Here is a 27,534-nt window from a genome sequence, read left to right as displayed (position 1 = left end):
TCAGCTGGGATGGATTCTTTCAGGTCAAGCCGCCGAGCCCAACCCAGAGACGAAGCCGGCGTGACCCGACTCCAAGGACATGGACGAGGACGAGCTGGAGATGCTGTCCGAGGCGCGCGCCCACCTGGCCAACACGCAGGGCAAGAAGGTGAAGCCCGTCGCCGTCCGAGAAGGAGGAGCGAGAGCGCAAGCGCTACAAGCAGAAGCTGAAGCAGCGCAAGGAGAACGAGGTGCCCACGGCCATGCTGCAGAATATGGAGCCGGAGCGGAAGCGCTCCAAGCTGGTCCTGCACACGCCGCAGATCTCCGACATGGAGCAGCAGGATGTCATTCTAGACCGCGACAGCGAGATGGCCAAGGAGATAGCCGGCGAAGCTGGAGAAGCGCTCGCAGGTGATACAGCGCAGCCAGCCGCGCTCCCACGGAGGTGAACACCAAGATCCTGCGCCTGCAGTCCGAGAAGCAGAACCTCACGGAGCAGCTGCAGAGCTACTTCAAGGCCAATTCCTACGAGGACATCTCGCAACAGGAGCTGGTCAGGGCCCAGCATATGCTCGCCGAGGAGATGGAGGTGGTGAAAGAGCGCAGATCGCACGGCGAGCTGTACCCGCGCCAACCTGGCCAGCAAGACGGACCGGCTAGAGTTGGTCGAGAAGCGGCTGGAGACGAACCGCCGCCGCTGTTGGCGGGAGAGAAACAAATTAGTCTGATTCTGCTCTGCATCGCGACGCGAACGGAGCTGCGTTAGTTTTACCCTTCACTTTTGATCGCTTTGTTATATACACAAAATCCACTCGAACCCGACGACGGAACCCCTTTATTTCTATGACCCCGAGCCGCCGGCAGGTGGGGACACATCTTAACACCACCGGTGTGATGCTGATCTTACCTGATCCGCCTCGAAGGACCAAAATGTTCGTAGGGGGTGGTTTTCTTCCTTCAAGAATAAGATTAGCACTCGAATCGCGAACACGCGACGCGGAAATTATAAAACTTGGTTTCTACTTGAAAAAAAAAACACTTTATTCGTGTAGGTCAATTTTTAAACTAAATGGATGTAATTAAAGGAGAGGGCGGCAGGGCGGTGTGGAGACAATTAACAGACCGAGATGAGAGTGCATATGGAGAGAACAGCTCTCTGGTCTGTTGATTGTTACACTGCCTTAGAAAAGTGTCCCGTCTTGGCGCGGACAAAAGGCATATTTTCTTGTTTTTCTTCTCGTTTTTTTTTATAGATATTAATTCCGACGAAGGTGTATTGCTTCAGGTTAGATTGAGGAGGATGAGCGTAGTAGAGTTGTAAGGACGATTTTGCCTTTCACTTTTAGGGTCGCGGGCGAGAGCTCTGTGGCTTCGGTAGACGCGAAAGCGTGTGGTAATCACACATGCAAACCTTGTAGTTAGCCCTGCTACTCCGGACTCTTCGAAATCATTATAGGTCAAGTAATTTGCGCAGTTCTTGTTCTCCTAGAATCGAAAAAATTAAGTATCTAGATATATTGATGCTACACAAACGACATATTGACATAGAGTATGTCGCAGTGCGGTTTTTGTTGTTGCTTATTAGTGCAAGTTTCATGCGCTGTGCTCTCCCGCTCTCGTGATCTCACACACAAAACCTAAAGTTCCGAGGGTGCAGGCTGCGCTTTTGCGGTACTTTTAACTGGTCGCTTGAAAGTTTTGATTTTGTTTTTCTTCTGTGCTGTGTGATAAAATGGTGCACACTACGTGCGCTGGTTTTAACGGCCGAACAAGTGATGACGTAGCTAAGGGTTCAAACCTGAGATACTTTTGTGATACTCGTCTTGGGGTTGCAAACAAAATTAAATCGTTTATGCGCCAAACCAAAAGTGGCTTAAAGTTTTGTTAATTTAAGGAAAGATGAAAAAAGAATTTAATTGAATATATGCAGCCAAATGTAAACAAACGAACCTAAATCCAAAGTGTACAAAAGCTTATCAGTTAGATCACAAACAACTCGGCAATGCTCAAGATTGAGTGATAAGCTTTTCTGTTCGTGGCTATGCGAAATTGTATCCTGCTCTCGAGAGAACATTCGCCGATCGATGCTCTTAGCTGCTGGCTGAAATAAAATTTTTGGAACCGACTTCGTTTCGTTTTCCTCAGCCGCTAGTCGCCAGTCTCTTTTAGTTTAATTTTATCAAACGTAAATATTCCGGGAAAACTCTCCCGGATTCACATTGGCGACCGAGCAGGGACTACGGCCAGTTTGTCATTAATTTTCGCGTCGGAAAAAACAAATAAAAAAAAAACAGTGCACCTCTCGTCGTCTCGGCACTTGTTTGTTTTTTTTTTAATTAGTTGGCGAAAATTCTAGCTGGTGGAATTCGGCGAAGCAGTGAAGTGTTGGCGAAAGAAGTTGGATACGGAAGGAAAGTGCTTGGAAAATCATGACTAACAACCAGGTATTCAGTGCCAAAAACTAAAATTTGTGAGCACTCCACTTCATGTGTGTATGTGTGCATTCTACATGGTATTCTTGGCACCTATTTATATTGGAAATATTATTAAACCTCAAATATCGGTCCAGTTCAAAAGTGCAAATCGCCAAAGTGTCCCGTTTGCTCCAAGCCCCATAACACACTTCTTCACAGATACGGAGTAGAGCAGCAACCAATTTCTTCGGGATCACTCCCTCAAGTGCAAGCCCAGGCACCTTCAGTAGCATTTGATCATACCAATCAAGCCCATTCTTGTCATGTTGGACAGTTTCAATTAGCACGAGACCCTTTGACTCAGGGTCTCAAATAAACTTAATGGCCGAAGACTTAGCACAGCGTTTGCGGTTACACAGGAAGGAATCATAGTATTTGAATATCACTACTGTAGGGAAGAATGACTCAGTGGTACGGCATAAAGTCCACACGTCAATTCATTCTCGCGTCAATGCTCATATTTTCGCTACTGATTTTTGGGTATTAAGCTCCATTTCATCATATCAACCAGATTACGAAGCAAATTGCGCACAGTGGAAAATTCCAGCCAATATTGAATTGGCAGAACCTCAGTTTCACAAGCCCGCAAAAGTAGACTTACTAATTGGGCAGAATCCTTTTTCGAACTTCTCATCGTAGCCAAATAAAATTGGGTTCAGAACATCCTTCAAACCAAAAAATTTTATTAGGATGGATTTTTTCGGAAAAGTACACTCAACGCGCATCGAATAATGCTCTCGACTCTCTAGTAGAACGTTTTTGGGAATTTAAACACGTCTCAGAGAGATCGAAGGCTGTTTATACAGCTGAACAAGTTGCTTGCGAGCAGCACTTTGAGCAAACAGTACACAGGCTTTCGTCAGGTCGTTTTGAGATAAAGTTGCCATTTAATACAAATCCAAGTGCTTTAGGCTTGTCCTTCGAAACGGCAAGGCACAGATTTCTTGCGTGGGAGCGCAAGCTTGCAAATAATCGCGAGTTACATAACATGTATCAAGAGTTTATGAAAGAATATCTTAACCTTGGGCATATGTCGCTGCTTCCAACACCTCCTCCAGGACAACACTATTACATTCCACATCAATGTGTCCTGAGACCTGATAGTAGCACCGCAAAGTTGCGAGTTGTTTTTGACGCTTCAAGTAAAACGTCAACCTCGATCTCACTAAATGAGCCTCTAATGGTGGGTGCAACTATTCAGAGGAAGCTTTACGCTATTTTGGCAAGATTTCGATTACACAAATATGCCTTGACTGCTGATATCTCGAAGATGTATAGGCAAGTTAACATTGCCAACGAAGATAGAAATTTCCAACTTATCGTGTCGAGGGAAAATTCGACGCAAGCTCTCCAAACTTATCGCCTCAACACTGTCACTTATGGGACAGCCTCTGCTCCGTTTTTGGCCATTCGTTGCCTCTTTGAACTAGCAAAAATTTACTCTGAGTCACATCCTGTTGCATCAGAGGATATTTCAAGCGACTTCTATGTAGACGATATGCTCACAGGAGCAAACAGTTTAAAAGAATTAGAAGTCATTCGCAGAGAAGGTGTTGGAGTTAGGGGGTTTCCAGCTGGCCAAATGGGCAACAAATTACCCAAGTTTGATGACTAACCAAGGACCAGAAAAATCTCTTATATTCAACACTTCCGAGTCTGTGAAAACGCTTGTGATGAGATGGAACCCTCAGAGTAATGCATTTCATTATAGTTTGGAAAATTCGTTTCAGTCCCTACCACCAACTAAACGCAACATTTTATCCGTCACAGCCCGCTTGTTTGATCCCTTGGGATTGTTGTGTCCGTTGATTACAAGAGCTAGAATCTTGCTTCAAGAACTGTGGCGACAAAAATTATATTGGGACGAATCGGTTCCCATGAATTTACATACCAGTTGGAATGAATTCAAACAGAATTTACTAAAAATTGACCAGATATCCATTCCTCGATATATTTGTTTGTTGTCCTATGACAGTGTTCAAATCCACGGATTTGCTGATGCAACGAGCCACGCGTATGGCTGCTGTCTTTATATTCGTACCGTAGCTGGGACATATAGTTTGTCAAGACTGCTAACCGCCAAATCGAGAGTGTCCCCCCTTAAAACCAAATCGATTCCAAGGCTCGAGCTGTGTGGAGCGCATCTGCTTACCAAACTATGGGCTCAGATATTTCCCTTGCTTAACAAATTAGAGTTTGAAAGCATCAACTTCTGGTCAGATTCCCAAGTCACTTTATACTGGCTAAAGAGGGATCCGACCACTCTAGCTACATTTGTTGAGTTTCTGAAATTCAAGAGCTCTCAGAGAATGTTGTCTGGCGGCATGTGCAACGGAAGATAATCCAGCCGATTTAGTACCACGTGGAAAAGATATAGAGGGTTTAAAATGCACGCTATGGGAAAATGGACCAGAATTTTTACTCCGACATCCTAACGAATGGCCTCGTTCTCATTAGACTGAAGTTTCACCGGAGTTACAGTTGTCCGAGAACAAGAAGAGCGTGGCAGTATGTTCCGTCACAATAAACCAACCGAATGTCTTCATTAAGCTTGTTGGAAGATGTTCGTCATTCAATAAACTCCTGCGGATTATGGCATAGAGTATGTAAATCGGTTTATTCAAGGAAGGAAACACAATCGCGATGTTGTTATTTTGGCGAAAAAATTTAAGTTATCGTTCCTGAGGATGGTCCAAGTATATCAAAGAGCTGATTTTGGTTTAGAATATGTCAAGTTAGAGAAATCTGAAACTATAAGCCCACATCTTCAACGTCTATATCTTTTCTTTCTTTTTCTTTTAATCCGAGTTGGGGGAAGGTTGTTAAATGCACCAATTCCGTATGATGCCAAATTTCCACTATTACTGTCCTCAAAATCAGAATTTGTTTCGCTATTTCTTCGAGACCTGCACCATGCTGGTGCCAAGGTGATGGTATCACTTTCGAGGCAGCAGATATGGCTAATCAATGCGCGAGAAGCGTGCACGAAAGTTGTCCGTAGCTGTGTCCACTGTTTCAAATACAAACCAGTGCTAATGGGTCAGATAATGGGCAATTTCCAGCCAATAGAGTCAAGATAGCACGCCATTTTTTGGTTTGCGGGGTAGATTTTTGCGGACCATTTTATGTGTCACTAAAGATCCGCGGTAAACCCCCTATCAAGACTTATGTTGCGCGTTTTCGTGCGCTTTTCGTCAAAGGCTGTTCACCTTGAGCTCGTTGTAGATTTATCCACTGACAGTTTCAGTTTCAGTTTCTTATCCGTTTTTAAAAAGTTCGTCGGGAGGAAAGGGCTGCCGGAGAAGATGTACAGCGACAACGCCACGAACTTCGTTGGAGCGAGCAACGTTCTCAAGAATCTGAGCGCAGCGTTTCACCGCAGTCAGGAGCAGTTGAGAGGATACGCGGATCGGAGAGGCCTCGAGTGGTATTTCATACCGCCGAGGTAACCACACTTCGGAGGACTGTGGGTGCCAGCCGTCAAGGCCGCCAAACACCGGCTGCTGCGAGGAGTCGGCAACGCCAAGCTGACATCAGACGAGCTGAGCACTCACCTAGTCGAAGTAGAGGCGCTGCTCAATTCCCGACTAATCGCGTCACTAGGCAACGATCCCAACGATGGAGAGGCTCTGACTCCAGGACATTTGCTAATCGGACAGCCTCTGATCACGCTGCCGCAAGAATCTGGCACAGGCGAAATCTCCAGCAAGGCCAGTTGCGGATATTTGAGGCGGTGGCGAATGCTGTCCGATCTCAAGCAGCAGTTTTGGGCCAGCTGGTCCAAGGACTACATCGCCAGCCTGCAGCATCGCAACAACTGGTGCGTCGAGGGCCGCGATCTGGAGGTCGGGTGTCGGGTGTCTGGTGCTCGTGCACGAGGACAACTGGCCCCCGCAAAGGTGGCTTACACTCCGCGTGGTGGCAACAACAGTCGGTGAAGTCGGAAAAGTGCGTGTGGCGGATGTACGGACGTCAGGAGGCGTCATCAAGCGCGCCATCCACAAGCTGGCATTGCTGCCAATAAGTAACGCCCTTCAACGGGGCTTGAATGTTGGAGCAGTAGATTAAGTTTTATTGTTACTTTAAGGAAAGATGAAAAAAGAATTTAATTGAATATATGCAGCCAAATGTAAACAAACGAACCTAAAACCAAAGTGTACAAAAGCTCATCAGTTAGATCACAAACAACTCGGCAATGCTCAAGATTAAGTGCAACTGATAAGCTTTTCTGTTCGTGGCTATGCGAATATGTATGCTGCTCTCGAGAGAACATTCGCCGATCGATGCTCGAAGCTGCTGGCTGAAATAAAATTTTTGGAACCGACTTCGTTTCGTTTTCCCCAGCCGCTAGTCGCCAGTCTCACTTAGTTTAATTTTTTTAAACGTAAATTTTCCGGGAAAACTCTCCCGGATTCACAGTTAGTTTTCGCCGATCAGATTATTTCCTCTCAGCGCTGTAGTCTCAGTTCAATGGCTATAAGCTATTGAACTAGTCTCCAAAGCGCAAAAAAGTCGTTGGAAAAGGAAGGCAGCCGAAAGGAAACACCCTGCAGCCTCAGGCAGTTCACCAGAAGGACTACACTGAGGAGTAGCCGAAAACCGCAACAAATCCTCAAATGTTGCTTAGATCGGCGGCTAAAAAAGATTCGGATCATCCCGATCAGTCCTCAGTGGAGGACTGGTACCCCTAGTTTATCCGATTCGTCCGCACTGGTCATACAACCAGTGATTCCACTTGCCCCAAACAGTTTACCGCCACAAGGGAACTTTGAGGCCGGTTTACCGGCTCAAGTTGGTGTCACAGAGAAAAAACCTGTAGTGCCAAAACCTCTTTCAGTGGTTCCACTTAAGGAACAGATTTTCATTTCTCGGTCTTCCCCTGATCAATCATCATCCGATGTACCGTCTTATATACAAGTCAAAACAAAGGACGATAACATTAAAGAGGCTAGGGATATTTCATTTTTCATGATCTCTGTCCGGGACGAGCTTTTTTTAACCATATGTTCGGGTAATTTCTGGTCGGATAGTATGGTAGTAAAAGAGTTCGAAGCTAAGATCAAAAATAAAAAAAAGGCCCGTGGGAATTAATTTTTCTTCGAGTGGCCAGACCCCTGAACCTTTATCTGCCTCTTCCTCTTCTTCCCCTTCCTCAAAAAAATAACACCAAGCCTTCTTCTTTCCTATCAAAATGCAAGGGGATTGCATAGCAAGCTAACTAAATTGTATTCTGATAGCTTTTCTTTTGCATCCCATATTATTGTGTTTACAGAAACGTGGTTAAAGTCGGAGATCCATAACTCCGAAGATTTTCCAGGTATGTACACAATATACAGGCATGACCGGCCTTCCAGGCGAGGTGGTGGAGTCTTAAATGCGGTTGAGTCCATACTTGCTGCGCAGGAGGTACTTTTTGATGAACTCCATAGCATAGAATGCGTAAAGCTGTCGCTTCCCGATAGTCTTATTTACAGTGGCGAGCACATGTGGATACATGTTTGTCACTTCTGACATCAAGCTGTTGTAAAATCCTTAAAAATGAATTAATCTCTTTAATTTTTGGTTTCCAGTAATATCCAATAATAATGTTTATTAATATCTACTAGATATAAAAGGAACTAATATTTAAATAATAAGTTGCTTATATTTATATATTTTTTTATTTAAAAAAAAGTCAATGTAACCACTTTTGCACGTTTTGGCTTTTTCATGTTTCCAACATTTTTTTTTAATGCTAACTTTTTATAAATGGTGTATTCTCAAAAATTCAAATGTTATGAACATGTTTAATTGTCTTAAACACTGTTAAACTATTGAAATTGAGTGAACTTGCCGTATATCATCATCTTTTGTGCAAATAGTAGGGGAGGGTGGTCCCATACCGACCCCCTAAAAGGCAAAGGCGATAAAGGTGAGAAAAATCAATTTTTCAGTTCAGTTCAAAAATTTACTATGTAGAGGGATCAGTTTACTATACATCTAAATGATTAGTAAGTGCGTAGGTGCTTTGAAGCGTTAGATATTCAGGCAAATATAAAACTCTACTTTTTGGTCGTACTCAAAAGTAGTGGTCCGAAACCGACCCCCTATTTCTTAACAGAAAAATTTAATAACATAAAATAGAATTTAATGATTTTGACGTTTATTAAGAAATATATTGAAGGTTCTTTCCAGAAAATAAAAATTAATGTATGAAATAAAGGGCACTGTAGTCAATTGACGAAGTCTGAGTTGTCCTCTTTCTCATAGTAAGTTTTCGCGTTGTTTTCGCGTTGTTTTTCGAAAGCTGCTCGTTGATGACTGTCTCTTCGCTTTCTTCTGATCTTTTTGCTGTTTCTGTTACTTTTCTTTACTGAATCTTGTTTACTTTTTCATATTTTCCCTCAAAAATACGCTATGACATATTAAGCTGCCAATAAATGGGGGTCGGTTTCGGACCATCACCTAGCGGTCGGTTTCGGACCACCACGACCTTTTCTGATTAACTGCTCGGCATTAACTAAAGACGCAAAGAGCGATGTAATTCTAATTATGTGAGTGAAAGCTAGGACTATCAACGATCAGAAAAATTTACTCTCCGATTTTTATGCGGAGAAAAAAAATTTGAGCTCAAGTTCAGTAAAGCTCAAAAATAAATGTCACAGGCGTTGAAACAAAACAAACGGAAAAATTGCAGTGAAACAAAATAAGTCAAAGGGGCTATCTATCTCCAAAATGTCTGTGTTATAACAGCTTTTCACTGAAGTTACCGACAATTCGGCTAGCATCGCCATCTCTGAGAAACATGGGGGGTCGGTATGGTACGACCGGTCGGTATGGGACCACCCTCCCCTACGATATTTCCCTAATTTCGTTAAAATGAGAAAAATTTCACTAAGCTTGGAAAATAAAATTGTGGAAATGACTAGAGAGAGCAAGTCAGCTCGGGAAATTGCCAAGTCACTGGGTATTTGTCACAGAACTGTTCTCCAAGTCAGAAAACGACGCAAAGTGACCGCGCCTGAGCCGCCTTAATCGGGACCACGCCTCCTAACGGATAGGGATGCACGAGCTATGGAGCACCACATGACCGTTAAGAAGAAGACAACCCCCAAGGAAGCTGCTGCTGCCATAAACAAGACCGTAAGTGAGTGGACAGCACGCAGAGCTCTTCACAGAATCGGTTTGACATCGTCAGTGAAACAGAAGAAACCAGCTCTCTCTGACAAAAATGTTGCAGCACGTCTTAAACTCTGTAAGGATCTCAAGATCTGGACGGTAGAAGACTGGAAAAATGTGATATGGTCAGACAAGACCAAAATAAACCGTTTTCAGTCCGATGGTAAGGAGTACTACTGTCACCGGCCCCACAAAAAATTAAAAAAAACATCAGGTTAAGAAAACCATGAAGCATGGAGGAGGAGGCTTAATGGTGTGGGGCTGCTTTACGTGGTGGAACAGTGGCCCGTTGGTGAAAATCAATAGGATAATGAAGAAGGAAGACTATCTTCGTATATTGGAGACCAATCTTCATGAATATATTGAAAAATGTGCTTATCCCATTGAGGAAATCACTTTTCAACAAGATGGAGACCCCAAACACACGGCTAAAATTGTGAAAAATTGGCTAGGTCATCAAAGTTTTAAACTTGTGCAGTGGCCAGCTCAGAGTCCGGATCTTAATACCATTGAAAATCTATGGGCTCTGCTAAAGAAACGGCTGGCAAAGTATGAGAGTCCACCAAAAGGATTTGATGTACTTTGGGCCGGGATACAAGCGGAATGGAAAACTATTCCAAATGAAATGTTGCAGAAATTGGTCGAGAGTATGCCGAAACGTATTAAAATGGTAATGGTGGATACATTGACTTTTTTTAAATAAAAAAAAATATATAAATATAAGCAACTTATTATTTAAATATTAGTTCCTTTTATATCTAGTAGATATTAATAAAGATTACTGTAAAACAAAAATTAAAGAGATTAATTCATTTTTACGGATTTTACAACAGCTTAAAGTCAGAAGTGACAAACATGTATCCACATGTGCTCGCCACTGTATATAACTTGCTCCTACATTCCGCCATCTTCTGAAATTTCAGTTTATTTTAATCATTTGTCTGTTATACAGTCCGTTTTGGATAAGCTTTCAAATAGGGATCAATTGGTAGTTCTAGGAGATTTTAATATACCTGGAACTATTTGGTCCCCAGATGAAAGATCAAATGTCCTCCTACCTATACCCCAAAATTACTTTATTAACGGCTTGTTTGACACATAATTATTGCAAGACAATCATATACGAAATTCTTGAGGTCGTTTACTAGACCTTTGTTTTATTTCTAGTCCTGAAAATGTGTTTCTCTCCAGGGTAGGACCAATTACTCAACCTGAAGATCCATATCATCCTACTCTCGAGGTGAGAAGCGACACAGGTACCATGATAAAAGAGCAATCGGTCAAGTCTACCAAACGAATTCATTGTTTTCGCAAGGCAGACTTTCTGAGGCTAAGAAATTTAATATCTTGCTATAATTGGTCCGATCTTTACAATTGTAATAATATGGGGAGTGCCAACAAATTTATTTTATACTGTGATCAATCTATATGTGCGCAATCACATCACATAAAAACGGCTTGACCGATTTGGCTGAAAATTGGTATGGAGATAGCTTAGAACCAGAAGAAGGTTATAGCATAAGAACATTTTGGGAAAACCTTCTGGAAAAGTCGCTAGCGGCTCAACAGATGTACACAATGTTGTATGTAAAAAAAAGATCATAGCTGCGTTGATATTGTGTATCGATGAAGTCGGTTAATAAATATTTAAACAAAAAAATCGAGCGAGCTTAAACAATTTGAAATAATACCTGCTTTTAGACGATTAGGACTTTGACGGCGTTCGCGCAATGTAATAAATAGTCAGAATTTCCGTAATAGTCGGACGCAAGAGGAACGTGCAGAAATAAATGCATTGACACGTGCCCGAACGGCACAGCTTCGCGCTGCGCAAAACCCCACCTCAAGCCCGACAAAATAATAGAGGATGAAGCGACCAACTATCCGACAGAATTTTTAAACTCACTGGATGTGCCAGGAACTAATTTGCAACTGAAGGTGGGATCAGTTATTATAATGCTGCGGAATCTAAATCATCCGAGATTATGCAACGGTACGCGGTTGTCCGTTAAGAAACTAATGAACAAAGTGATTCAAGCGACGATCATCAAGGGTAAATTTAAAGGAGAGGAAGTTCTAATCCCAAGGATTCCGATTATTCCATCAGCTCTTCCATTCAAATTTAAGAGGATTTAGTTCCCAGTAATCCCGAGGCCAGTCGTTGGAAGTCTGCGGGATAAATCTGGAAAATCAATGTTTTTAACATGGACAGTTATACGGAGACTGTTCGCGTGTCGGAAAGTCGTCATCATTATTTATTTTTATACCCTTGCAGAGCAAAGGGTATTATAATTTCAGTCAGAAGTTTGCAACGCAGTGAAGGAGACACCTTAGACCCCCTAAAGTATATATATTCTTGATCAGCATCACGATCTGAATCGAAATCCGTGTGTACGTCTGTCCGTCTGTCCGTCGGTCCGTCTGTCCGTCTGTCTGTTTCTATGTAAACTAGTCTCTCAGTTTTGAAGCTATCGTGCTGAAACTTTCCCAAAAGTTGTGTAGTAATTGCACGCAGTATATAAGTCGGAACGAGCCGGATCGGCCGACTATATCGGATAGCTCCCATACGAGAGATTGAAAAAAAAATCTCACTCCGTTGTTTTTGATCAGATCGAGTTGATTTCTTCCAGGTGGCGTTTTATAACTACTATTGAATTTCGGTTAAAATTTTATCGAAATCGGATAACTCTATCATATAGCTGCCATAGGAGAGATCAAAATATATATATAGAATTAATGGAAACTAATTGATAACGTCATTGTTTTTCATCACACGACAATGATTTTTTGAGTATCAAGTTTTTTAACTAGCCTTGATTTATAAAAAAAATTTCATAAAAATCGGACAACTATATCATATAGCTGCCATAGGAAAGATCGAAAAATCTATATAGAATTAACGGAAATAAAATGATAACATCGTTATTTCTCATCAGAAAATCATGATTTTTGGAATATACAGTTTTCTAACGACTCTTGAATAACAAATTAAATTTCATCAAAATCGGACGGCTATATCATATAGCTGCCATATGAACAATAGTCAAAAATATGGAAAATTAATAGAAAAGTCGTCGTAGCTTCGATGTTGTTTAGCCTTTGTGTATTCAGTTCGAAATATTTGATGGCTGCAAGGGTATATAAGCTTCGGCTTGCCGAAGCTAGCTTCCTTTCTTGTTGTTTATCACATCGCTCTCCAATGATTTCGAGTCAAAAAAATTCACAAAAAATTTGAATTACCAGTGTTCTATTATTACTATGGGGTTATATGAAATCGGGAAATTGGGGCGAGACAAAGTTCGCCGGGTCCGCTAGTTTTATATACTTTTTTTAATTCTTGTGTTCTGAAATACTATCCATCTATCTCTAGCAAACCTCCTTGGTTCAATAAAGATTTGACACACTTAAGAAATGTAAAATCCAGACTTTATAGGAACTTTAAAGATGCTCTCAATCTTTTTTTTTTCAAAATATTTAAAAGCTCGGTCAAATTTTACCGTGCTTAATGCTCAGTTTTACAAAAACTATTTAAACCGTTGCAAGGTCCAGTTTGTGTAGGATCCGAAACAGTTTTATAATGTCGTTAATACTAAGCATAAAACATCTTCTTTCCCTTCCTCGCTATCGTTTAAAAATACTACGGTAACATCGGATCAGGCAATAGCCGATTTATTTGACCAGTTTTTTCAAACAACATACTCTGCGTTACCTCACTTTAATAAGCCCTATTCTTACGCTGTATCTAAGTCGAATTTAATATTCTGTCCCACTTTAAACGAAAGCTCTCTACTTTGCGATCTTCAGCGTGTTAAGCCTGTATATTCGCCAAGTCCCGATGGAATTCCTGGCTGTGTGATTAGGTATTGCGCGGAAGCTTTGTGCAAGCTGCTTCTCAAATTGTTTACCCTCTCTTTGGAAATGTTACAGTTTCCCCATATGTGAAAGGAGACTTTTGTAATTCCTCTTCACAAAAAATGTAACAAATTGGATGCAAGCAATCAATTATAGAGGTATCTCTAAATTGTGTGCCATATCTAAGCTTTTTAAAAAAGTTGTCACTCCTCACTTGCAGCACCTGGGTAGGTCAATCATTTCACCGTGTCAACACGGTTTTATAAAACGAAGATCAACAACCACTAATCTCTTGGAGTTTGCTTCATTTATGATTAGGGGTTTTTAACACAATTTTCAAAAAGATGTCATTTACACTGACTTTTGTAAATGGCAGGATACAAAAAGTCCTTTTCAAAAATTCACTTTCTTGTGTTCTCTGAGTCACCTCCGACATCCCGCAAGGGAGCCACCTTGGTCCGCTACAGTTTACCTTATTCATTAATGACTTTCCTTTAGTAATAACTCACTCTCGTAACTTGTGCTTGCAGTATAAGGACATTTCTTGCCGTTCAAATTTACAATCTGATCGAGATAGTTTGCATGGTGCAAATGGTGCAGTGATAACTCACTTAACTTAAACGGCTCTAAGTCTAAGCTGATTTGTCGAACTAACCCAATATGGGGGGCTTACACTTTAAGTGGGTGCTCTTTGGACAGAATAACTCAGGTTGATGATCTTGGTGTTCTTCTGGACCCAAAATTAAAATTTTCTAATCATATTTCGTCTATGGTGAATAAAGCCCGGAGGTGAACTTGGATTTATAAAAATGTGGTCAAAGGAATTTGAATAGGTTCAAAAATTTTTTTTTGCCTTTTACTCTACTAGACTACTTCTAACTAACTGCTTGGAGCAGTTTTTATGCATGATGTTATTTGTGGTGGTATTGATAGCCCCGACTTGGTTAGTAGACAAAACCTTTCTGTTCCAAGTAGATTAACCAGAAATTACATCCCAGGGGGATTTTAAATAAATGTAGATCTAACTATGAGCTGCATGATCCTTATAGAGTATTATGTTCTGACTATAATAGACTTTATCCTATTATATCAATTTCTGACTCTCTGCCGCTCTTAAAGCGATCTCTTCTAACATTCTTAGCACATAATTAGATCTAATTGTGTTCTTCCTCATTTTCCTCGGCCTTTACTTATTTTTCTAAATCGCGACTTTTTTCTCGCGAACCGAGCCGTACGATACACAGCAGCGCCCCTCGGTAGGTTGGGGGGGGAGGTGTGGCCGCGTGAAAAAAAAAATAATAACGTCTACAAATTTAGTTATTTCGAAGCCGCTGATGGACCACCGTCAGAGAAAGAAGGAAGAAAAGAAAATGAATGAAAAGATAGAGTTATGGGAAGCCGGACTGGATTCCAGGCAGTCATCATTCGCCGGTCGAACAGATTTGCAGAAAGCTCAAACTTCGCCCGACTAGACCGTTTTATGGCAAATGCCAAATACCCGTACTGAAAACCCCGTTAGCTTCTTGTGATTCCTTTAACTTGCAACTCCTACAACGAAGGTACCAATGCTTTTGTAGCCACCTCCTGCCAGACCTTCAGTTTAAATTAGTAAAACTGGCTCTTTTCAGTAGACTTTTGTTTGTAGGATCTCTTTAAACTTGTAATATCTGCTTTTCATATGAAGTACGCAAAAAAAATCGTCTTTTTATATTTTTTTTGTTAGTGGCTTCGTATAGACCGTATAAGGGTAAAGGGCTTGGAAAAGCCTTGTAAGGCTGCCTACGTCAAAGATTTATTTAAGTTATCATTGAGCCTTAATCATTTTGTGGGCGTAACAGTTTTATAGATTTACTAGCAAACCCCGGCGAACTCCGTTTCGCCACCAGATGGCAACGTACCCTTCTAGCATTCACTGTACCTATGTTCCAACAACGTCGTCTTCCAAACATGACTTTATAATTTCTGTACAAAATTTATTCAGTTCTAGACTTATGTATAATTACCTACTGAGTTTGCAATGTATAGTCGACAAAATAAAATTATTAAAACATTAAAATCAAAATCGATCCAGTTTAGGAGGAGTTCAATAACTAACACACGGGGGACATTCTTTTACAAATCGTACGGATTCGAGAAAAATTTTTTCATATCTCAGAATTGAATGAAAATTTTTTTTTCAGCTTTTATGGAAGATTTTATTTGACACGTGTAAAAGGATTTTACTCAAAAAAAAAATAGTTTTTGATTTTTTCTATATATGAAATATATTATCTCCGCTTCCAGTAGTCACATAATAAAAACTTTTTTTTTATTCAATGGGTATTAATGATGCCTTTCAAGTTTTTTTACTTGCAATTTTTTTATTTGTTCAGAAAAAAATTATTGTGGGGATCGGCATTGAAATGTCGATATAATGATTAAATTGTTACTAATTAATAAATAAAAAATTAAATTAAAAAATTAAATTACTTTTTGAAAGCTGAATTCTTGAACTAAATAATAAAAAACAAGAAAGGAAGCTAGCTTCGGCAAGCCGAAGCTTATATACCCTTGCAGTCATCAAATATGTCGAACAAATCCATATTTCCGACTATAGATCATATGGGAGCTATATGATATAGTTGTTCGATTTTGATCAAATTTAATTCGTAAATAAAGAGTCGTAAGAAAACTCTATATTTCAAAAAATCATACTTGTCTGATGAAAAACCACGATGGTATAAATTTACTTCCGTTATTTCTATATAGATTTTTCGATCTTTCCTATGACAGCTATAAGATATAGTTGTCCGATTTTTATGAAACTTTTTTCTCAATATAAGAGTTGTTAAAAAACTTGATATTCAAAAAATCATGCTCATGGGATAAAAAACAGCGATGTTATCAATTTATTTCCATTAATTCTATATATATTGTTCGATCTCTCCTATGGCAGCTATACGATAGAGTTATCCGATTTTGATAATTTAATTTAATCCGAAATTCAATAGTAGTTAGAAAACGCCATTTGGAAGAATTCAAGTCGATGTGATGAAAAACAACGACCTGAGAATTTTTTATTTCATTCTCTCATATTGGAGCTATCCGATATAGTCGGCCGATCCGGCCCGTTCCGACTTATATACTGCGTGCAATAACTACACACCTTTTGGGAAAGTTTCAGCAAGATAGCTTTAAAACTGAGAGACTAGTTTGAAGAGAAACAGACAGACGGACAGACGGACAGACGGACAGATGGACAGACGGCCAGACGGACAGACGTACAGACGTATCCTGATTCTACTCGTGATGCTGATCAAGAATATATATACTTTATGGGGTCTGAGGTGTCTCCTTCACTGCGTTGCAAACTTTTGACTGAAATTATAATACCCTTTTGCTCTGCAAGGGTATAAAAATTGTAACGATACGATTAATAGAACAAGAGATAATTGATTTAACGTGTTCAAGGATAGAGAAAACCATTGATATTGTCAAAAGTCATAACTTTGTAAAAAAAAATGTTTAAGCAAAATACTTTTATTTTGCTTCCTACACTTGAAAAAAAATTTTGACAAAAATCGGAATTGTGACGCAAAAAAAGGTGTACGATTTGTAAAAGAATGTCCCACTTACAGAAGATTTCCCGTCACACGGAAACGCTGTCGAAATGTTACATAAAACAAAGCCATTACCAAAACCCAGAAAAAACTTGACTTAACTTCAATATATCAAAATCACAAAAATTGAGTAAAAATGCTATGGTAGCGTATGTTTGTCAGTGTGATGAGGAAGTAACTCACTTTATATCCGATTTTTGGTATGTCGAAGAGGATTTAAGAGGATGAAAAAATAGATGTTGGCCGATTCTCAGGCCTACTCAATAAGCTCACAAAATTTAATGAAAATCGGTATAGCCGTTTCGGAGGAGTATGGTAACAAAAACTGTGACACGAAAATTTTATATATCTCTATAAAAGAATAAAAGCTTCGATGATGTTTCGAAGTAAACTCATGATATATAAAATCCTGATGCCGGAAACGACTCAAACTTTCTGACATAGTACTCATTACTCCTGCATGTAATATGAGCGATGTAAGAAATCGGAAAATAGTTTTGAGAACCGAGTTCTATCGAGTCAAAATGGCTTAAAAGCAGAGTTGGATCTTCCCTCATCCATTATGTAATAGTATTAATAGTATGACTGGTTACTGTTCTGCCACAGCCCCGAGTGGAGAGGGAATAGGACGTTCACTGCACTATGCTGCGCTCCGCGCTCAGCTCGCTGGTATTGGAGTAGGAGTTTTTCCTATCCCTATGTTCTCCTTTAACTCATCACACACGATAAAATAAAGTGCACTTCCTGACTCTACTCTATTAACTACAAAAAAAATAACCAAAAATATCAGCATAATGATCTCCAACGGTAAAGTTGATAGAAAAAGACAAGCAAACACGATTTGTGGTGATCTTTGTTGGAATTGCTCACCCGTTCTGTATCCGCCCTACCTTGGTAATGATATGGAAGTTTGGCATTACCCCTAACACAAAATGAAGACATGTTCTAACCTCGATAATTCCTCGGCATTATGTAATTAGACAGACTCAGCGATATCTTTAAGTGTTCATATTTTAATTAAATTACAAGGATGATAATAATTTTAATAAAATATTTTCATTTCCTTTCAAAGGGTTGTACTTATATTTTCAAATTATTTTACTCCAGTTTAATTGTAATTTAAATTCTAGGATATTCAAGTTCATTCATTATAAATTTAACAAAAGCCTAACGCAAGAATGTCAACTTCGATTATACCCACCAAGGATTAATTCATTTTTAAATAATTCAAAGTACCACTTAAATTAACCTACAACAAGATCTTGGGCCCAACGAACTATTTTGTAGCTGTGGAACAAGCGTTAGTAAATACAGGGTGGGCCATTTAAAGTTGACCCACTTGATTCTTAAAACAAAAACAAAAAAAGTGAAAATTTTTTTTTTATTCCAAAAATCATTTATTTTAGTCCAAGTAGATTTTTTCACGTTAATGGGCACCTTTAGCTCTGACAGCCGAATGCATTCTTTTTTCAGCATTTTCCATGACTTTGGTCAATGTTTCAGACGATATGGCGGCTATTTCACGTCTAATGTTGTCTTTTAGTTTACTTAAGGTTTTTGGTTTATTAGCGTATACCTTGGATTTCAAATAACCCCTCAAATAAAAGTCTGGTGCCGTTTTCAGACATTTCGATGGCCCGTTTGGCAAAATTGAGGCGTCTTGGATAAACAGCTGGGTTAATCTTATGTGCCATTTGAATTTTGTAAGGAAACATCTTCAAATCGCTATGAATTATGCGTCGGAGAGTAGTGCGAGCGATGCCTAATTCCTGAGATCGTCGATAAGTCGATGTCGTAGGAGTCTCATCAATACTGGCTCTTACAGTTTCGATATTTTCATTAGAACGTCTTGTTCGTTGCCTGGATACATGACTGGCATTACTTAGATTACCGGTGTTTACAAATTTTGCGTACAAAGACTTAATTGTGTTTTTAACTGGAGCACTTTTAACTTTATTCATTTTACGAAACGCACGTTGGGTTAACACAATTGAGAATTTATTTTCAATGTAGAGCTGAACAATTTGAGCGCGTTCCTTTGGAGTGTATTGTTCCACCATCATGTATCAATTGTCTTCGACTGACGCTTCCAACGTGGTATGACATTTGACGACCTGTCGACGCTGTCAAAAGTTACAGGGTTGCCAAATGGGTCAAATTTAAATGGCCCACCCTGTATATGTAATATATCCATACTAATATATAAATGTGAAAATGTTTCTGTCTGTCTGTTACTCTTTCACGCCTAAACGGCTGACGGATTTTGATGAAATTTGGTATGGTGATAGATGATAACCTAGAAATCCTAATAGGCTATAAATAATCACGCCATCGTTCTTAGGTGGTAAGCAGCAGGTGGCGAAACGGAATAATCACGCAATCGTTCTTATGGGGTAGGCAGTAGGCATTACGTTTTAAGTAAAAAGGTTTGCTTTATCAAAGTTTTCATAAAAAAATTGTCTTACGTTGTAGTTTTCAAAACTCCCATTATTGTTTTCGATAATAGCAAAAGTTGCTAGAGGCCAAGAATCTGAAGAGGAGACTGGGACGCGTCAGATGTTAGATTCTCAGCGTCATGCGACTCAAAGAGCTTCTGAGACCTATACGCAGACTCGGGCCAGTCAGACCCTGGATGCTGAACCCCACGCATCTCAAAGAGCTGCTGAGACAGTGGAACAGACTTAGACACGTTGAGTTTTAGATGCCGAACGTCACGCGCAATTGTTTGCGGCAGAGTCTGACGAAGATTCACAAAGACGACGTATTTTAAATGCTGAGCGGCAAGCAGAAAGAACACGTACGTTATCAATGAGAACGTGGGAGGCGTTTAATGGTGCCTCTTTTGAGTATGACCCTTTGATCGACTATGTTAATCACCGATTGGATATCATTGGGAGAATGGATAAAAAATGCAGATATTGTGAAGCAGATGCAGATGGAAAGAAGAAACTCCAGGTATGTGCTGTTCTGATGGAAAGGTTAAAATTCCATTACTTGGCGAGCCAGAGGAACCTCTCAAATCTTTACATTTATACGACAGTAACGAATCGCGCCGGTTTTTAAGCAGGATTAGAAGGTATAATACTTGCCTTTAGATGACGTCATTTGAAGCAGATAAGGAGGTCGTAATGCCTGGATTTTCACCTACTTTTACCATCCAAGGACAGGTGTATCACAGAATTGGTTCCTTACTTCCCGCAAATAATGAACAACCAAAGTTTTTGCAACTTTAAAAAAAAAACCGGGCGAAGCTGGGACGGGCAGCTAGAACAATAATATATGTAAATGAATATGTACAGTAGTGGACACGAGTTTAGCACACTATGCAATCCCCATTTTTGAACTCCAATTTCACCTTTCCCCGGAGATTTTTCGAGGATTTTTTTTTACGTACGTTTGCTCTATTAATAGGAGAACATGCACCGTTAATTTTGTCCCAATCGCTTTTACCGTTTTCCTATACCAAGCCTCTGAACCTAAATACCTCAAAATCAGGCTGGACACCAGTTTAGCACACTCTTCAAATTTTTAGTTTTTAACAACGGCGGTCTCGTTTTTTTTGGTTAAAGTTAACTGATAATTCATGTTGTCATTAAGAGAGAATAAAAAGATGTGTTTGCAATCCCACCAGCTTCTAAGTGCTTAAAAGGACAGCAGGAAGTCATCCAGACTCTTAAATCAGCTGGAAAAACGATTTCAGAGATTTCTAAAGACTTAAAATGTTCCCGTAAAATGGCTTACCATGCTCTAGGACATATTAAAATCAATCAAAGTACCAAACCCACCAGGGCAAACCCCAGATCCCGAAAAACATATGAAAAAGAAAACCGACTTATCAAAAGTGTTTCTGAAAAATACCCTTTTAACGGCTCTAGAACAATAAATATCATCAATATTTAATGTAGATGTATACTCGAGGACTGCAAGAAGGCGATGAAATAATAAAAATGTCCGAGGGTGCATAGCTTTGCAAAAGCCGCACGTATCAAAAAAAATTTGTATGCCAGATTTCAGTTTGCAAAGGAGCATTTGAAAAAACACTGATTGTTTGGAAAAATTTTCTGTGGGATGATGAATCCAAGTTTTATCGATTTGGATCTGATAGATCGATCAGATATATTTTTTTCCAAAACCGTTTTTCCAAACAATCAGTGGTTTTTTCAAATGCTCCTTTGCAAACTGAAATCTGGCACACAAATTTTTTTTTGGATACGTGCGGCTTTTGCAAAGCTATGCACCCTCGGACATTTTTATTATTTCATCGCCTTCTTGCAGTCCTCGAGTATACATCTACATTAAATATTGATGATATTTATTGTTCTAGAGCCGTTAAAAGGGTATTTTTCAGAAACACTTTTGATAAGTCGGTTTTCTTTTTCATATGTTTTTCGGGATCTGGGGTTTGCCCTGGTGGGTTTGGTACTTTGATTGATTTTAATATGTCCTAGAGCATGGTAAGCCATTTTACGGGAACATTTTAAGTCTTTAGAAATCTCTGAAATCGTTTTTCCAGCTGATTTAAGAGTCTGGATGACTTCCTGCTGTCCTTTTAAGCACTTAGAAGCTGGTGGGATTGCAAACACATCTTTTTATTCTCTCTTAATGACAACATGAATTATCAGTTTACTTTAACCAAAAAAAACGAGACCGCCGTTGTTAAAAACTAAAAATTTGAAGAGTGTGCTAAACTGGTGTCCAGCCTGATTTTGAGGTATTTAGGTTCAGAGGCTTGGTATAGGAAAACGGTAAAAGCGATTGGGACAAAATTAACGGTGCATGTTCTCCTATTAATAGAGCAAACGTACGTAAAAAAAATCCTCGAAAAATCTCCGGGGAAAGGTGAAATTGGAGTTCAAAAATGGGGATTGCATAGTGTGCTAAACTCGTGTCCACTACTGTATATAGATAGTAAAAAATTGTAAGCTGACATTATTCGTTCGAGGCTGTACACATGATACCTCAGGGAAAGAAGTATATGTGCATTGAAATTATTTAAAAAAAAAACTATAAAATAATTATATTAGGTTTTTGAATAAATGTATTTATATTGCTGGAATACATATTAACAAAAAAATAACAATATAGTTTTCGTAAACGTTTTGATTAACTTTAAATTAAATAAAGAATTTTAATTTCATATGAAATAAGTAAATGTGCATACTGGCCGAAAATTCGAAATACATGTTGGAAAATTTTTCAACAATTTTAAGTACACTTCCTAATAATTTATATGACTTCCTTTCTTAATAAAAATTTGATTAATCCGATTGGGGTCCCCCCGGTGGCCCAGCAGGTAGAGCGCTGGCCTCCGGTCCGGAAGGCCCGGGTTCAAGTCGAGCCCCAGGCTCCCCGAGAAAAAGATACGGTCTCTTTTTCCGAATCTCCACCACTTCTATGCTCTATCGCTCACTTAACATTAGTAACAAATTTCGGCTCCCCGGACCCGCACACCCCCCGTCCACGTTACTATGGACCCATCAATAGAATTTTCGTCACTCCTAGATGGCGCCAGGTGGCAACCCCACCACTAGGATAAGTCGCTACTGGCTTATCACCGGTACGATCGAAAACCAATGATAATGAATCCTCTACAAGAAATTGTAGAGGCTCTAAGCTCCCGGGTGGAGTAACAGAATGTATATTTAATCCGATTGGGCATTGAATTTGCTAAGTTTTTCAGAGTTGTCGGATTAATTTGATCCCATTCCTTGATCAAAGCCTTTTTAAGGTCATTAACTGTGTTGAACTGGCGATCATTCTTGTAAACTTTATTAGAAAGAATTTCCCGAAGATCTTCTATTGGGTTTAGGTCCGGGCTGATCGCTGGCCATTGCACTATGGGGAATTTGGCCGATTTCATTTAAACTAAGTAAGATTTTTCGAAACGGTTTTTTTATTACTGTTATAAACACCGATAGAAATGTTTTTAGAAAAATTGGCATGGCTCCCCCCTCCCGACGAAATATTAATTAATAACTTTTTAATTAAACTGTTTTTTTTTATAGTTATGAATAAATTAGAAATAGTTTTTGAAAAAATGGGCGTGGTTCCGCCCTCCCTTTCTGAGAAAAAAAGTTTAATTCATATACAAAAGTTGAAAAGGTGATAGGCAAAATTATTCAAAAAAATACAATTAAAAAGATTATTGCTATCTGAAAAAAATTAGACATTATCTTCATTTTCAAGCTCTTCGTCAGATATAAAACCCAAAACGTCAATTTCATCTTCGGTTTCCTCAAAAGATTGATCCAGGCTTCTGTTGGAAGGGCCATAGTTTTATGCTTTCGAATTCGCTTCGTAAGGTTTGTTGAGGAAATAACAGGATCTGATGTATCTAATGCTCTATTGAAAACATCGGTGAAATTCAGAACTCTACTATGCTTCCGAGCATGATGCAGTCTATCTGCCTTGTAAATTTTGTTGCGTGCTTCCGACACCTCCTTGCCAAAATAACCGACTGGAAGTATTGTATGTTCAATTATCTGTTTAGAATGGACAAGAATTTTGTGAACAGTTGCCGTCATTGGCAACCATGGATAACAATTAACAATAAGTTCGCCGGTTTTAAAGCAGAACTGTTCGAATTTCTCCAAATCAATCGGCAATTGACATGACAAGCAAATTAATATTGTTCTCAAGCTCCGAATTATGTCTTGGTCAATGCCTGTAACTTGTGAAAATATTTCAAAGTTGTTAAATGCTCGCCGTGCCGTGTTTCCAGTATTAGTATTTCCAGATCCATTTTGTTTTGGCTTATCGACCTTTAAGCTTAGCCTCTCCCAAAACAATTGTTGAATTTGTTTTTTCCGATCAGCTATCGATTTTTTGTCGGCAGATGTTGTCGCTCTCCATTTCTTCACAGTTAACTTGTAACCGGCATGCAGGACAAATTCGAAACACCTTATCCAGCTATGAAGTGGACTTATTCCGTATTTTATGTTATCCAAAAGTGGCAGAAATTCGATACACTTAAAGTTTTTGTTTGCAAGGAAGTCTTTTGGTGTTGCGTTACTTATGGGACATGCCTGGAAAGATTTTGTATTTATTAGTGCATTAAGCACTTTTCCATCTATAACTGTCAAATGAAGTTCATATTTTATATAAATACACTGCCTTTCGTTTAACATTATTTTGCATGGTAGGAGATTTTTAAATTCTTCTTTGATTTGCTGGTCCTCTTTTAAGATAGATTCTGTTATTTCTTTTAAAAACTCCAATTTAAGAGGGCGGCAAAATCGTATTGACTGTGGAGTACGATTATTCCATAAAACATATCCCGAAGCTTTAATTAATCGGAGGGGCATTACGGTTGAGGCAAAAAGGGATGAATCAGAATCAAACGATCTTTTGTCAGCATAGGCCTGGTTGTAGTTAGACTGACCGGTACTACCATCAAACACATAGCCCAGGATTAAATCAGCTGATAAAAAATCTGCCTCCTGCTGCCTCAATGTATTTCTAATCACGTTCTCCTGGAGCATAACTATTCGAGTAGCTGTATGGGTCAAGAGATCTTGTAGAGGCACCTTAGCTACAGTTTCGCTAATATATATATTAGAAGGTCTGCAGAGCTTTTTTTGTTGAACTATATCTTTATATAGAGGGTAAATGTCGGCATCTCTGTTCTTTGCATCCTCTCTAATTGCGCAGTACTGCTCCTTTGTTAAGCCTTGATCCAATAAGATTGCTAATGCCTCGTCCTTTAATGCTCGAATAGGTCGTTTTATTGTGTTTGTTAAGATCTGCCTAATATCTCTTGCCATTTCGGGACTATTCGAAAGTACGTTAAGGACTACACCAAGATCTATGAGTCCCTGAGATCGTGCAGCTTTACTCGCTGTTTTAATTAGCAAGGGTACGTTGCTACCGTGAGCTTTCGATAAGGCTGCTGCTTCTTTTCTTTGCGCTTCTTCCCCTTTAGCCGAATAAGACAATTTTGGGCGTCCAATTTGTCGTTTCTCAATTTCACTTGATTTACCGCAATTAATTTTTATTGTGCTTTGCAGCCAATTCTTATGTATTTTTTCAAAATATTTTTTATTTATGTTGCATTTTTTCCAATTTTCACCTAAATTTAAGCAAAAAAACTGATTTTCCTTTTTAAATAATTGTTATGCTTTAAAACGTCAATTTTTTCATTTAATTTGCTCGACAAAAAATCAAGAACTAATTCTTTTTGTCTGGAATCGTCCGTTTCCGTGAGCCATACTTCAAAGAGCTCCGCATTCGAAAACTCGAAGTTACCTGCCAAAAAACGAATGTACGCAGATTGTGCGGATTTGTGCACATTAAGACAAATTGCGTCTTATTCAGAATTAATAGCTCTACAACTTACACGTGGACGCACACCAATACACAGACATATATTTTTTGTAAACCTAAGTAAAGTAAAATGTTTTTGCAAAAGAATTACCTTTGAGAACACTTAGAAAAATCCCTAAAGATTAGTAAAACACAGACAAATCGATATATTAGTACACACAACACATAATACAAACCAGTACGATTGGTGTCCATTAAAAATTTAATCAATAACTTGTTACACTTTCGAGTTTCACACTTTCAAAGTTACCAACAAATAATGCGAATTTGCAAGCGCGTGCTTTTTGGCTGAAACACCTGACTTTAACAGTGAATAGCCTTAACAGTGCACTGTTAATTAACATTTTTGATATGGAGTCATATGGAGCCATATGTTTTTAATATGTTTACATAAAAAAAACCCGAATATTTAAACATTGATAAAATGACTAAATACCATGAAATCGGCCAAATTTCCCATAGTGCATTGCAATAGCGGTATTTTTCTAGCTGCCAGAAAGTCTATATAAATTTCTGCATTCGTTCTAGTCGGTATAAAACAAAGTGGAGACTTCCCAGCATACCCAAATCCGGCCCAAACCATTAATGATCTTCCACCGTGGTTTCGTTTATGGCCTGCCGTGGTTGCCTTTTGTCGCGCCAGTACTTTTGACAAGAGTCAGGGCCGTCTAAGTTAAATTTTTTTCGTCCGAAAATATTACTTTTTTAAACTCCTCCGACCAAAATTTGTATTTCTCAGCAAATTGTAGACGAGCGGTTATGTGGCGCTTTAATAGCCTTGGTTAAGGGTCGTGTGAACCATATGTAACCATTTTGTTTTGGTTTAAAATTTGGTTTATACGTCTTTTGGATACTTCAAGATTCAGTTGACCTTTTATCTCCATGCAAGACTTGTTGTCATGAACTGCTAGACGCCGAATTTGTCTCTTGCACCGCTCGTTGATTTCAGTGGGCCTGCCGCTTCGCTTTATTTTTCCATAACTTTCTGGATTTTTAAGGAAGTTACTAATGGTATTCCTGTGCCTATTCAATCTGGCAGCAATATAAGAAATGGTCTGGCCAAACTAAATATTTAAATTAAGGGTTCATTAAAAATATTCAAACAAAATAAAATTCAAATTAAATTCTTAATTATTTAAAATAAAAAAAAAAATTTTTCAAAAATTATCTAATGACGGAATGTTTGTCCCATTTTTTAATAAAAACAATTTAAAATTATTTATATGCAACGTTAAAAAATTAACAAAAACATTGTAATAGAAGTGCCTTCGAGAATTCGTTTTAAGCATGTGACCACATTTGCAATTATTTTTTCTTCCCACTTCTACTTTTTCGTGTACTACTTGTTTTTATAGATATGTTTAAGCCTTGATCCTCACCACCTGAAGACCTTAATTAACGGATTTTTACCATTTTCAGAAAAACCAAATTGAAGAGACCGAAAGAAGATGAAAAGGACTACCAAAACTTAAAACGAAGCAAATAATGATTCCTGTTCCAATCAAATGTATTTGACATTAATAAATAGTAAACAAAGCTCTTCAAAGCGCCCACAACCGCAACCAATTGATTTTTTCCTGGTCTGCAAGTGCTCAAAGCCTAGTAAAGCTTCGTCGAGAAATCATGAGCTCGGAGGGGAATTCTGTATATCCGGACGCATACCGTAGGGTAGTTTGTTCTCAAATTTTAATGAGGATTGGAAGTGTAAAAGCCAATGGAGATTAATAGTTTTAGCTGGTTTCTCTTGGGCTTAATATGTTTACGCCAAGTAAGGGATAGGGACCTACAAATTTGTAGAAAATAGTAGCAACCAATATGGACTGAGTTGACGAGTGATTTTTATAGAGAAAGAGACAGAGGTACCCGCGCTGCACCGAGTTAGCAGCTCTGTCGCTGCACGTTAAGCCAAATACAGTCGACTCTCGTTAATTCAAACCTGCGATAATTCGAACCTCTCTATAATTCAAAGTTATCACGAGGTCCCTACGAAATCTCTTTATATTTCGAACTAAATCAATACATTTTCATACACTTGGTAATTCGAACGAAAAAATCATTGATATTTAACAAAACCACGCGTTAATTCGAACTCATTAGCGTCTAACACTCGACAATTCAAAGTTGCAGAGAAAAAAATTTTGCGACAA

The 27,534-nt window shown here is 39.0% G+C and overlaps 1 protein-coding gene across 2 annotated transcripts in view; it reads left to right on the top strand.

Moving 5' to 3' along the window:
- LOC108101655 (transcriptional regulator ATRX homolog) overlaps positions 1–26,949 on the top strand; it is a 467,254-nt gene extending 440,305 nt beyond the window's left edge. For both annotated transcript variants that reach the window (XR_006245477.1, XM_043208182.1), the window contains exon 21: positions 26,807–26,949. Coding sequence is in view for 1 of the 2 variants with exons in the window: in XM_043208182.1 (XP_043064117.1) it covers positions 26,807–26,839 (33 nt within the window). In the remaining variant the exon portion in view is untranslated. The remainder of the gene's footprint in view (positions 1–26,806) is intronic.
- The last annotated feature ends 585 nt before the right edge of the window (positions 26,950–27,534 follow it).

This window comes from Drosophila ficusphila, unplaced genomic scaffold (assembly GCF_018152265.1).
Source record: "Drosophila ficusphila isolate 14025-0441.05 unplaced genomic scaffold, ASM1815226v1 contig_414, whole genome shotgun sequence".
NCBI lineage: Eukaryota > Metazoa > Arthropoda > Insecta > Diptera > Drosophilidae > Drosophila > Drosophila ficusphila.
This window is presented reverse-complemented; position numbering and strand designations above follow the sequence as displayed.